General features: G+C 38.5%; 1 protein-coding gene across 5 annotated transcripts in view; it reads right to left on the reverse strand.

The window, feature by feature from the left end:
• The window catches only part of PRKD3 (protein kinase D3), an 86,975-nt gene that overhangs the window by 42,555 nt on the left and 31,198 nt on the right, over positions 1 to 13,222 (reverse strand). For all 5 annotated transcript variants that reach the window (XM_024998923.2, XM_005212648.5, XM_015473443.3 and 2 more), the window contains 3 exons: positions 3,852 to 3,990; positions 1,299 to 1,430; positions 356 to 513 (listed from right to left, as the gene is read on the reverse strand). In XM_024998923.2, the coding sequence (XP_024854691.1) occupies positions 356 to 513; positions 1,299 to 1,430; positions 3,852 to 3,966 (405 nt within the window). In that variant the 5' untranslated portion in view covers positions 3,967 to 3,990. The remainder of the gene's footprint in view (positions 1 to 355; positions 514 to 1,298; positions 1,431 to 3,851; positions 3,991 to 13,222) is intronic.

The following is a 13,222-nucleotide window of genomic DNA, read 5'->3' on the forward strand; positions in this document are numbered from 1 at the left end:
GAATGCTGAATACTACAGATTGTCGGAAACGCAGAATATATAGAGGTCTCCTTGAAGGGAGCAATCTAATTGGTTGCTGACTATTAAGCTGTAGTGCAGTGTGGAGAGCAGGAGTCAGGATACTGGTCAGGAGACTGATCTCCTGGTTCAAGTGATAAGGTGATCTCAAACTATACAACATGCAATTCATTGCTACTGGTAAGCCCTGTTTACAGTGATACATTTTAAGTTTCTTAAGTGTAGGAACGCTACTGTTCTTTAGTATATAACTTATGATTTAGGATGACATCATATATACTGTAGAAACATAAAGAATAAGTGGTAAAAATGCCCTGTATTATCTTAGAGTACATACCTCTTCAGTGGGAAGGGCTACATAGTCAGTCTGCAGGAGTCTTGGAACTGAGAGGCCAGGTCCTGGCAGGGATACATTTGAGAGACGTCTCTTTCTTACACCACTACAGTTATTTGGAATCTTGAAGGCACATCGTTTATGATAATTTAATCCACAGCCTAAATATATTTTAAAAGGTTAAAAAAAATTTTTTTAACTTAACCATCTAAGTGCATACATAAAAAAAAAGGTGCTTCTTTTATTTTTTCTGGCAGCAGTAGCTATCCTAATGAAGAACACAGATAACAAGCTAAGAATAGGAAATGTGTAGAAAGGTTTATTTAGAAAGGTTAGGTTAGCTAAAGCAGTGGTTTCTTCAAGTGTGCTCCCCAAGGCAGAACCCAAGAATTTGTTAGAAATCTAATAAATGATTGGGCTTCACCTCAGACCTACTGAATCAGAAACTTTGGGGATGGGGCCTTGCAAAGTAATGTTTCAGCAAATCCTCAAGGTGATTCTGATACATAGTGAAGTTTGAGAACCACTGGCTTAAATAACTTCAGCAAACTGTGAACTATGACATGTGAAAATTACATGCAATTCAGATTTCAGTCTCATAAATAATTTTTTGGAACACAGCATTCTCACAGTTTACCACCTGCCCATGGCTATTTTCATGCTGCAACGGCAAAGTTAAGCCACTGCAACTGAGACCACATGGCCAGAAAAACTTAAAATACCAGTATGTACCCTCTGGTCCTTTACAGAACAAGTTTACTGACAAATCAGATGTGCACCTGCATCCTACCCCCCTGGCATTTCTAACACAGAACAACCAGATTGCTCTGCTTCCAAACCTTGGGTACTACCTAGTCACTGACCAATGATCTTATTTTTTCATTGATGATTAAAGAATGTCATTGTGAAAACTTATTTCAAATTATCAAAAATTTAGAACACATACCTTCACATTTCAGTCCCTGGCGTACCAATCCCCAAAGCATCTCACCACAGTAATCACAGAAAGTAGGCGCTTTGTAAGAATGCACATAGAGAGTATGCGGACGAATCTGGAAGTCTTCTACTGTGGCCAAAGCTTTAAAAAAAAAGAAAAATATTCAAATAAACCCTATACTTGCAGTTGTGATAAGATTAAGAACATCAACCATAGTCATTTATGTCAAAGTATACAGATTTCTTTTTCTGAAACTTTCATCTTTCACCCATAAAAAATTATTTTAAGACTTTAACATCGTGGTTTTCGAACTTTATTTAAGAAGCTGACAAATTTAAATAATTTGATCTCCAAAAGTACGTATTTTGACCTCCAAAAGCATTTTCTTGGAGTTAGATTGCAAATGATTGTCATATTTATTTTAGCTAGTTAAAAACTATTTAACTTATAATGTACTGGGAAATAGAACACTAAATTTTAAAAAATTATAAAACTTAACATTAACTTATAGCAATGTTTCTGGGAGAAATGCACTCAGTCCTCATTTAGGATCCCAGGATACACTCTGTCTGTTCTCCACAGTCCCAGCGGATAAAAAAGAGACTCTTTTCCCCTCTGTGAGCAACTCAACAGTAGCAGATGCATCCATCATCAGACATCCTTTCAACATCACGTGCAACTCACTATGGATATCCCTGTGGGCTGATGTAGGCTCCAGAGCAAAAAAGGAATAGATATGAGCATGACCACTGGGATGACAGGGAGTGAAGCCCCTCTACAATGAAAAGGAAGACAAGGACTGGGATGTGTACAGAATTTGGGGTTGTAGTGGAGAAGATAAACAGTAAGGATTAGAGACTAATAAGGAAAGGTGGTGATCAGAAAGAGTCTCAAGAGTGCAAAGACGAACTGGGAAGAGGGAAAAAAATGGTGGCAGAATGCTGGATCTAGGCCTGGCCTTTCTTCCTTTCCTTCTCTCCCATCTCTTTATTTTTTCCCTCCCTCTACGTCTCTCCCTCCCTCTTTCTTTTGCTGCCAAACACAAGTTCTACAGGCCTACTATACACATTCTTTATTCCTTGCCACTTCTCACTAGCTATCCTGCCCACCTGCTGTCGGATGAGGTAAGAAATAGCAGGGCTAAGGAACAATGGATGGCAAGAATGGGTGAGAGGGGAAAACAGAGAATAAGAAAATGTCCACGAAGAAAAAGAAGAGAAGGAGCATTGTTTAAGTCATGGAATCAACCAATATTGCAGTTTCCTCTTCGACATTTTCATTATTTCTTTTTTTTCCTTCTGATTTTCTTCTCCAAATCGTCACAGAAATGGGAAAAGGAAACAGAATTTCAGTGTAATTGTTTCATTTCTTTGAGTCAAAAGAGGAATATGGTCCTCTTCCAATTCAACTGATAATTCCCTTAGCTTAGTAACACTTTAAATAATTCAGGGCTTATTTTCCTGGGGGCTTCCCTGGTGACTCAGATGGTAAAGAGCCTGCCTGCAATATGGGAGACCTGGGTTCGATCCCTGGGTTGGGAAGGTGCCCTGGAGAAGGAAATGGCAACCTACTCCAGTGTTCTTGCCTGGAGAATTCCATGAACAGAGGAGCCTGGTGGGCTATGGTCATGGGGTCACAATGAGTTGGACACGACTGAGCGACTAACACTTTCTTTCTTATTTTCCTATTTTCTCATCTGTGATGTAACCTTCCTGAAAGTAAAAATCATGTCAGTTCAGTCGCTCAGTCGTGTCCGACTCTTTGCGACCCCGTGAATCGCAGCACGCCAGGCCTCCCTGTCCATCACCAACTCCCGGAGTTCACTCAGACTCACGTCCATCGAGTCGGTGATGCCATCCAGCCATCTCATCCTCTGTCGTCCCCTTCTCCTCCTGCCCCCAATCCCTCCCAGCATCAGAGTCTTTTCCAATGAGTAAACTCTTTGCATGAGGTGGCCAAAGTACTGGAGTTTCAGCTTCAGCATCATTCCCTCCAAAGAAACCCCAGGGCTGATCTCCTTCAGAATGGACTGGTTGGATCTCCTTGCAGTCCAAGGGACTCTCAAGAGTCTTCTCCAACACCACAGTTCAAAAGCATCAATTCTTCGGTGCTCAGCCTTCTTCACAGTCCAACCCTCACATCCATACATGACCACAGGAAAAACCATAGCCTTGACTAGACGGACCTTTGTTGGCAAAGTAATGTCTCTGCTTTTGACTATGCTTTCTAGGGTGGTCATTAACTTTCCTTCCAAGGAGTAAGCGTCTTTTAATTTCATGGCTGCAGTCACCATCTGCAGTGATTTTAGAGCCCAGAAAAATAAAGTCTGACACTGTTTCCACTGTTTCCCCCATCTATTTCCCATGAAGTGATGGGACCAGATGCCATGATCTTCGATTTCTGAATGTTGAGCTTTAAGCTCAACATAGAAGTAAGCAACTATAGTATTTACAAAGTATAATTAAATATAGCATTTAGTTGAAGCACCCCCCTCCCCCGCCAAAAAAAAGGCTCTTTGGGAGGAAAAAAAAGGCAACAAAATAAAAGAAACTATTTACTTACCTGAGAGAACAACTTCTACTAGGTCTCCTTCGTGTATTTCATCTGCTGAGGTAATGAGCTGCAGAATATTTTCTGAGTTCATATCATGGCGAAAAAGAAGAATTTTGTCATACATGCCAAAGAATCCACACTCTGGAAACTGTAGGAAAACAGTCCTGTATCAGTATACTCATTTTGTAAGTAAATGTCTCAATCTTATGAAATAATTTTAAATGTACTTTTGTTGTTGTTGTTTAGTTATCAAGTCGTGTCCAATTCTCTGCAACCCCATGGACTGCAGCATGCCAGGCTTCCCTGTCCCTCATCATCTCCTGGAGACACTATTTGCTAACAATTTTATTAATATCCAAATAAGATCAACCATGTGCTCAAGCATCTTGGTTAATTCTCAAGTTCAAAAACATAAAAGTAAGCAATATAAAGAATTACTGATATCTTAGAGACATTTGTCTCTTAGAAGTGTAGAATTTCTTTACTCAGTTATTGATGAAGAATACAATCTTCAACTTAGTGCTATTCTTACAAAGACTGAGAGATGAGCAGTCTTTCCTGTCCTTTAGAACTGAGCTTCCCATCTAGTCAATTACCAGCCATATTGTTGTTGTTCAATATGGACACATGTAGTTATTTAAACGTAAGCTAATTAAAAATAAATAAAAGTTGAGTTTCTTAGTCTAGCCATATTCCCTGTGCTCAATCACCACGCTTATCTAGCTTGAGTAATACTTTCCCTTAACTTTTACATCTTGATGGTTTACCAAGTTTAATATCTTCTTTATGGAGTCAACTCACTGTATCCTCTAAATAAGATATCCTGACCTTGGATGATTTTTCCTTGTTCACATCCAGTTGGTTTTGTAATGAGCAGTTTGATCATGTAACTAATCAGGTTTTCCTGTTTACTTTGCCCACTGAAAAAGGCCAAGCCAAACTTGTAGCCCACTTCTACATCAATTAGGGATCTTACGGCATATATTTTAGGTGCAGATACCAACCTGGTTCATCTTACTTTATGGCCTTAATTTTCCCATTAAAAATTCTTATATACATCTCTAAAAAGGTCTCAATTCTGGGGGAAAAAGTTAAATTTTTAGGAATTGAAAATAATGACTTAATTAGAAATTTTAAAGTTTACTTGCATTTTAAGAAACCTCAGTTAATAAAGTATAGAAATATTTGGAATTTTTATAATACTATATCTCTTTTCAATATTTGAGTTACGGATATTTTTAAAACTTCATAACATGCTGTAAACAGATCTAACAGCATAAGAATTTTCCATTGAAAAGAGTAATACAGAATCAAAAATTATTTTCATTAGATGTTAACTTTAAATTTACTAAAATTTTACTTAATTATTAAATTGGAAAACATCTAATGGAGAGTAAAACTTAGCTGCAACTAAAATACAACCTTAGTTGCAACAATTCTTAAGAATTAATAACAAAAGGATTCCATATTCCATCCTTATAAAATCTCTAACAAAATATTTGTATGAATAAAACTCATTTTAAAAAGTCACAATTTTTTTTTTTACGTCTTCTAAGTGTACAGTCCTATGGTGTGTAAAGCTAAGAGTCAGTCTTTGCCTTCCAGGGGCTTACAACCTAGTAGAAAGAGAAATAAAACAAATATATAACATAAGAGAAATGCCAAGAATGAAAAAACCCTAGAAGAGGGAATAAAAAAGATAGACTATCCCTTTAAGAGTGCTATTTGAGCAGAATCATAAAAAGAGAAGCAAGATTTCCAAGGGCAGAAAGTGAAAACGAAAGGGTCATCACTGAGAAAGTAGAAGGTAAATGACAGAAGGGAAGTGGACTCTGACGACTGGAGAATGAGGTGGAGGTGGCGGCGGGCGGCGGGCAGGGACAGAAAAAAGGCAAAAATGTACACCGGAGCCCCAGATGGACCATACAGACAGAGAAACTCAGCATCTGCAGAGCTGAGTTCTCAAGCTTTGCAACCTACAAACTATAGCACCTTAGATAAGCTGCTTAACCCCTCAAAGCTCAGTTTCTTGTCTATGAGTTAGGAATAGTAAGACTACAAGCTTTTATTTTTTTTGGTGCACCACATGGCATGCAGGATCTTAGTTCCCAGGGATCGGACCTGTGCCTCTTGCAGTGGAGGCATGGAGTCTTAACCACTGGACCTGCAGTGAAGTCCCCAAGAGTACTAGCTTTAAGTGGTTCTCATCAAAATTAAATTATTTGATGACTATAAAACACTCAGCACTGTGATCAAATAAACACCAGTGGTTCATGTTATTCTATACCCAAAGTGGGAGAGACAAGGGGTGCCAGAGCAAGGCACAAACATGATCAATTTTAAAAGGATAATGCTGACAGCCCTGAGTAGCCAGGACTGGAACAGGAAGAGACAGAGCAAGCTCCTACAGAAGGCAGAGGCTATGGGTCAGGAGAGAGGTATTGGGGTCTGGATTATATAGAAGATAGGAAGCAAGACAAGAAACACTTCCCCCTAGAAACTATATTTGGTAAAGTATATGGATCACTAATACCGTTTTGACCAAATCAGAACTCCCCACAACTAAACATATTAATGAGAGAAGAAAACATAAAAAATTAATGGCTTAGCAAAATTATGAGTATTAAGAATATTTATTTAAGACATACATTGTGTACCAAGCTGGAAAGCCATCAGTGATGATAAAGAACAAAGTAACTTTCTGGACTAGCAAATGTTTATATACTATATTCATCTATATGGTTGAGAAATTACACAATTCTCCAAGGGAAAGAAAATGTAATAAAAACTCTGTGAAAAAGAGTCTTTTGTTATTCATGATTATATAGGTGTGTTTGGTAAGACATTTAGGAATTCTCTGAAAACAAGGGTCCTCACAAAATGAAGTAACAGAAACTAGCCTGAAAAAAAGAGCCAGAGAGAATATTAAATATTGTCACTGAATATCAGGAAACAGTGTTGCCCACCATTAAAAATATTATGAATCTTGAGGCATGAGTATTTCAAAGATAAAACACCTAAAAAGTAGAAACAAGGAAACAAACCATAAACACTCATTTAAAAAAATCTAAACAATTGTAAGGAACAACTCCATAAAAAACAACAACAACAAAAAACTCTGTTAATAAGCTTTGAATTTATAAAGATAGACTGTTGATGATTTTTAAAAATTCAGAAACTGGTTTTCAAGCAGGAATGAATTTGTAACATCATGTCTCACCTTTGGTCACACGCTGCAATCATCTGTGGAGCTTAAAACCATCCTATTTCACCCTAAGCATCTTTATCATTCACTTCTTTGCAGCATTTTTGCCACATAACTTACTGCCCATAAGGCAATTCTGCCATCAAAGATAAAATAACTGGTTGACAGTTTGGTTTCAAAATATATTACCATTTCTTCTAGTTGGCAACATTATCAATGGCTTTACTGAGCTGACAAATGAGTCAGACGCTTTACTGTCTGAGCCACCAGGAAGTCCTGACAAATGAGGATGATTTGCCCCAAAATGATTTGGTTTCTTATTTTGAAATACACTACACATCAGAGGATAAAGAGGCTGAGGGTCTTAAAGGTACAGAACTCATCCCATATTTCTCATGGAATTTTGGCATGTCTACCAACAGACATGTGACAGAAACAACACTGTAGAAGAAAGCTTTCACAACACAATACAAAGCTTGGTTACAAATAGGCATGCCAGTATTTGGAAAAGGACACCTCTCTTAATGAAGGAAGAAATTTTAGTGAAAAAGAATAAGTGCAACGCGGAACGATAAGAAAACTGAATAAGCAAAAAACCACATACAGCTGAACAATCTGTGTGGGCTAGGAGTGCCAACCCCCATCCAGTCAAAAACCTATGCATAATTTGACAGCTGGCCTCTGAATCTGCAGTTCTGCACCGGCAGATTCAACTGACTGCAATCATGTAGTACTGTAGTATGTGTGAACAAAAAACTTAAATCTGACCAAAATGCCTGTGGCAAAGATATCCACAGCAAAGATGCTTAGGGGAAAGTATCAAGAACATTTTAAACAAACAAAACACATGAAGATTATTCCTAGATTTATGGTTAAGCTCTAGGGACTAGGATATGGACACCAGATTTCAAAATTTACTTTTATATTATTCAGTGTATTCAATATTAAATATATATATATGCATGCACGTGTGCATGCTAAGTCATTTCAGTTGTGTCTGACTCTTCGTGACCCTAAGGATTATAGCCCACTAGGCTTCTGTGTCCATCGGATTCTCTAGTTAAGAATACTGGAGAGGGTTGCTATGTCCTTCTCCAGGGGATCTTCCTGACCCAGGAATCAAACCTGAGTCTCTTATGTATCCTGCACTGGCATGTGAGTTCTTTACTGCTCAGTTCAGTTCAGTCACTCAGTCGTGCCCAACTCTTTGTGACCCTATGGACTGCAGCACACCCAGCTTCCCTGTCCATCACCAACTCCCGGAGCCTACTCAATCTCATGTCCATTGCATTGGTGACACCATCCAATCATCTCATCCTCTGTCGTCCCTTTCTCCTCCTATCTTCAATCTTTCCCAGCATCAGAGTCTTTTCCAATGAGTCAGTTCTTTGCATCAAGTGGCCAAAGTATTGGAGCTTCAGCATCAGTTCTTCCAATGAATATTCAGGACTGATTTCCTTTAGGATGGACTGGTTGGATCTCCTTGCAGTCCAAGGGACTCTCAAGAGTCTTCTCCAACACCACAGTTCAAAAGCATCCATTCTTCGGCGCTCAGCTTTCTTTAGTCTTTACTGCTAGCACCACCTATATATATAGCAATAAAGAACCCATACAGGAAGACATAAGACACACACACACACACACATACCTATATACAAACACACACACATACACATTTATCAGTTCAGTTGCTCAGCTTTTTATAGTCCAACTCTCACATCCATACATGACTATTGGAAAACCCATAGCCTTGACTAGACAAACCTTTGTTGACAAAGTAATGTATCTGCTGTTTTAATATGCTGTCTACGTTGGTCATAGCTTTCCTTCCAAGGAGTAAGCGTCTTTTAATTTCATGGCTGCAGTCACCATCTGCAGTGATTTTGGAGCCCCCAAAAATAAAGTCAGCTACTGTTTCCCTATCTATTTGCCATGAAGTCATGCGATCAGATGCCATGATCTTAAGCTTTCTGAATGTTGAGCTTTAAGCCAACTTTTTCACTCTTCTCTTTCACTTTCATCAAGAGGGACTTTAGTTCTTCTTCACTTTCCGCCATAAGGGTGGCGTCATCTGCATATCTGAGGTTACTGATAATTCTCCAGGCAATCTTGATTCCAAGCTTGTGCTTCATCCAGCCCAGCGTTTCTTTTGATGTACTCTGCACAGAAGTTAAATAAGCAGGGTGACAAAATACAGCCTTGACATATTCCTTTTCCTATTTGGAACTAGTCTGTTGTTCCATGTCCAGTTCTAACTGTTGCTTCCTGACCTGCACACAGACTTCTCAAGAGGCAAGTCAGGTGGTCTGGTATTCCCATCTCTTTCAGAATTTTCCACAGTTTATTGTGATCCACACAGTCAGGTGGCTCAGACGGTAAAGCGTCTGCCTGCAATGCAGGAGACCTGGGTTCAATTCCTGGGTCGGGAAAATCCCCTGGAGAAGGAAATGGCAATCCACTCCAGCACTCTTGCCTGGAAAATCTCATGGACGGAGGAGCCTGATAGGCTACAGTCCATGGGGTAGCAAAGAGTCGGACACGACTGAGAAACTTCACTTTCACTTTCTTTCACTTTCACACAAAGGCTTTGGCATAGTCAATAAAGCAGAAATAAGATGTTTTTCTGGAACTCTCTTGCTTTTTCCATGATCCAGCGGATGTTGGCAATTTGATCTCTGGTTCCTCTGCCTTTTCTAAAACTTCCAGCTTGAACATCTGGAAGTTCATGGTTCACGTATTGCTGAAGCCTGGCTTGGAGAATTTTGAGCACTGCTTTACTAGCCTGTGAGATGAGTGCAATTGTGCAGTAGTTTGAGCATTCTTTGGCATTGCCTTTCTTTGGGATTGGAATGAAAACGGACCTTTTCCAGTCCTGTGGCCACTGCTGAGTTTTCCAAATTTGCTGGCATATTGAGTGCAGCACTTTCACAGCATATACATATACATGTACAGAGACATACATATATACTCTTTTTAAAAATGGACTTTAAATAGTTTGACATAGAAAAATTAAGACAATAGCAGAGTGAGTTTCCCTATACCTATACCCATGTACCAGATTCCCCTATTATTGACATTTTCACTGGTAAATTTCTTACACTAATGAACTAATATTGATACATTATCATTAACTAAAGTCCACAGTTCATTCAGATTTCCCTAGTTTTTACCCAATGTCTTTTTCTTGTCCCAGGTTCCTGTTTAGGATACCATACTTCCTTCAATTGTCAGATCTTTTTAGGCCCTTTTTGGCTGTGCCAGTTCCTTAGACTTTGCAGAGTTTTGAAGACCTTGACTGTTTTGAGGAGTACTGTTCAGGGGTTTTCTCAGATGCCTCATTGTCAGAATTTTTCTCATTATTACACTGGAGTTACGGATCTTGGCAAAGAAGACGTCAGAGGTAAAGTGCCATACTCATCATATCAAGTGTTCCTACCATCAACATGATCAACTGCTGTTGACGCAGACCTTGATGATCTGACTGGGCCGTGTCTGTCAGGTCTCTCCCCTGGAGAGCTATTCCCCTCTCCCACTGATAACATACTCTTTGGAAGTAAGTTACTATGAGCAGCCTACGCTTAACACTTGTTAAGGAACAAGTTACTTCCCCTGTCCTTCAGGGCAGAGAAGCTATATAAATTATTCAGAATTCTTCTGTAGGGGAGATTTTTCTATTTCCTACCATTTATTTATTCATCCAAATATATTATATGTATCTCTCAGTATGGATTTAAGGATAATTATATACTTTGGGATATAATATATATTCTTTTAAAATACATTTCTTATTTCTTAGTATGAAATTTATTTCAATGGCTCAAAATTTTACAAGTACAAGAGTGGAGTGCAAAACCTAAGCTCCAGTTGTCCAGTGATCTCCGCCATAGTCAACAACACAGCCAGTTTTCTCAATATCCTTCTGAACATATTTTATACCTAGATAGTAGACATGGATATATCTTTTCCTCATTTTACACAAATGGTGGCCAACTATAAAAAGTGTTCTGTACATTTTTTTTCACTTAGCAACATATTTTAGAGATCATTTAATAACAATATACAAAAATGTTTTTCTTTTTTTTTTTTTTTAAATAGCTGCACAGTTTTATTTTACCAATTCCCTACTGATGGGATATGGGTTGAGGAGTAAAACTAAAGCTAAATAGTCTTGAATTCACTTACAAAGTTGGCCAAGTTACTTAACCTCAGTTTCTCTATTTGTAAAACAATACCTACCTTATAAGGTTATCATGATAATTAAGTAAGTGAATATATGTAAAGAGCTCAGAGAACTCCTGATGTTTTGAATGCCGTATGAATTGAAGATACTGTTCCCAATCTTTTTTATTACAAACAATACACAGTATATAATTTTGTATATACATTTTCCCCCCATCTTTTGAATATATGAGTAGGATAATTTCCTAGAAGTAGATTTGCCATGTCAAAGAACATACACATTTAACATTTTTTGGACACTCCCCAAATGCTCTTTACAGAGGCTATACCAATTATACTTCGAAAAGTAACATATTAAGAATGCATGTTTTTCCCTTCATTTCTCTTTCTGTGGCTGTTCACTATGGTTTGTCTCAAGGCATTTTTAAGTTTCCTCTGGTTGCATCACAGATCCGCTGTTTTTTAGCAACATATTTAGTTTACATGCAGTTGTTGAGATGGAGTGTGCAGGTGGAGAGACTCTTCCTCCAGTCTTAAAAAGCCACCAATCCTCCTGGATTAGAATCTCACCCTGAACATCTTCTTTAACCCTAAGTACCTCCTAAATTTCCTATTTCCAAATATAATTACAGTGAGGGTTAGGGATTCAACAGATGAATTGAAAAGAGGAGCACAATTCAGTCCATAACAAGTATACCATCAAACTTGTTGACTTTAGGTTAAAAAAATGTATTTCAATGTAGTTTTAATTATAAGAAGCGACGTTGAGCATTTTCATATGCCTAAGAGATAGCTATATTTTCTGTAAATTGGCTATTCATTTTTGCCTGTTTCATGGATCCATAATCTTTACAACTTTAAATCCAACCATCCCTCAGAATGTTTCCCATTGTGTGGGACATCCTTAATAAGACCAGAACAACAGACCAAAAAACACAAACAAAACCCCTGTATATTTAGCAGTATATATGTTGAATTTCTCAATATGGTATGATGCCTGTAAAATACCCTATACAGAAAAAGGGAGCTTTTCCAAGATAATGGCTTGTTTTTCTCAGCCAGGCTCCAGTATAATAAAGAAAAAAGGATAACTTCCCCCCTTTCAATTGTATAATTTTTAAGAGGAAGAAATATTTTAGCAAACTAATGAAAACCAATTATTGATTACATTGTGAATTTCCATTTTCAGTGGACTCCTTTCTATTCTCATTCCAGAATACAAGTCTTACCTAATAAAATGGTACAATTCTTTCTAAGCATTCTTTTCTCACAAGGGGGCGGGGGGTGGGTGGGAGCTACTTGTGACCCAGACCAAGATTAGAAAAGGAGGAGAGCTGGTAATAAGCTTAGTGTGAAAGTGAGTGAAAGTGAAAATCACTCAGTGGTGTCCAAGTCTTTGCAACCACATGGACTATGTAGTCCATGGAATTCTCCAGGCCAGAATACTGGAGTGGGTAGCCTTTCCCTTCTCTAGGGGATCTTCAAACATTGGAGGATTCTTAACCAGCTGAGCCACAAGGGAAGCCCATCAGTAATTGTCCTCTAGGAAAGTAGTTCTTAGCTGGGGTAATCTTGCCCTCCAGAAGATCTGGGGCACATCTTAAGTGTCTCAAAAATGTCTTGAGACACTTTTGGTTGCTACAACTTGTGGTACTGGTACCTGGTGGGTACAGGCCAGCGATGCTACCAAACATCCTACAATAAGCACTCCACAAAACAAAGAATTCTCTGGCCCAAAATGTCGACAGCGCTCAGGCTGAGAAATGCTGCTCTGGGGAATAAAGGAGTCAAGAAAATAGAGGGACTGGAATATGTGGGAGGAAGCTGAAAACCTTCTGAAATCTAAACATGCTTTATTTCCTTCCCTTGCCCACTTCAGCCTTGATTAAAAGAAGAAAGAGGAAATGAGAAAAACATCAAAAGAGTTAGCAGGGTAGAAGCAAAAGGCCTTTATTTTAGCCTCTTTCCAAATCCCCATTCCCCCCTTTCTGGATTT

Source organism: Bos taurus, chromosome 11 (genome assembly GCF_002263795.3).
Source record: "Bos taurus isolate L1 Dominette 01449 registration number 42190680 breed Hereford chromosome 11, ARS-UCD2.0, whole genome shotgun sequence".
Classification (NCBI taxonomy): domain Eukaryota; kingdom Metazoa; phylum Chordata; class Mammalia; order Artiodactyla; family Bovidae; genus Bos; species Bos taurus.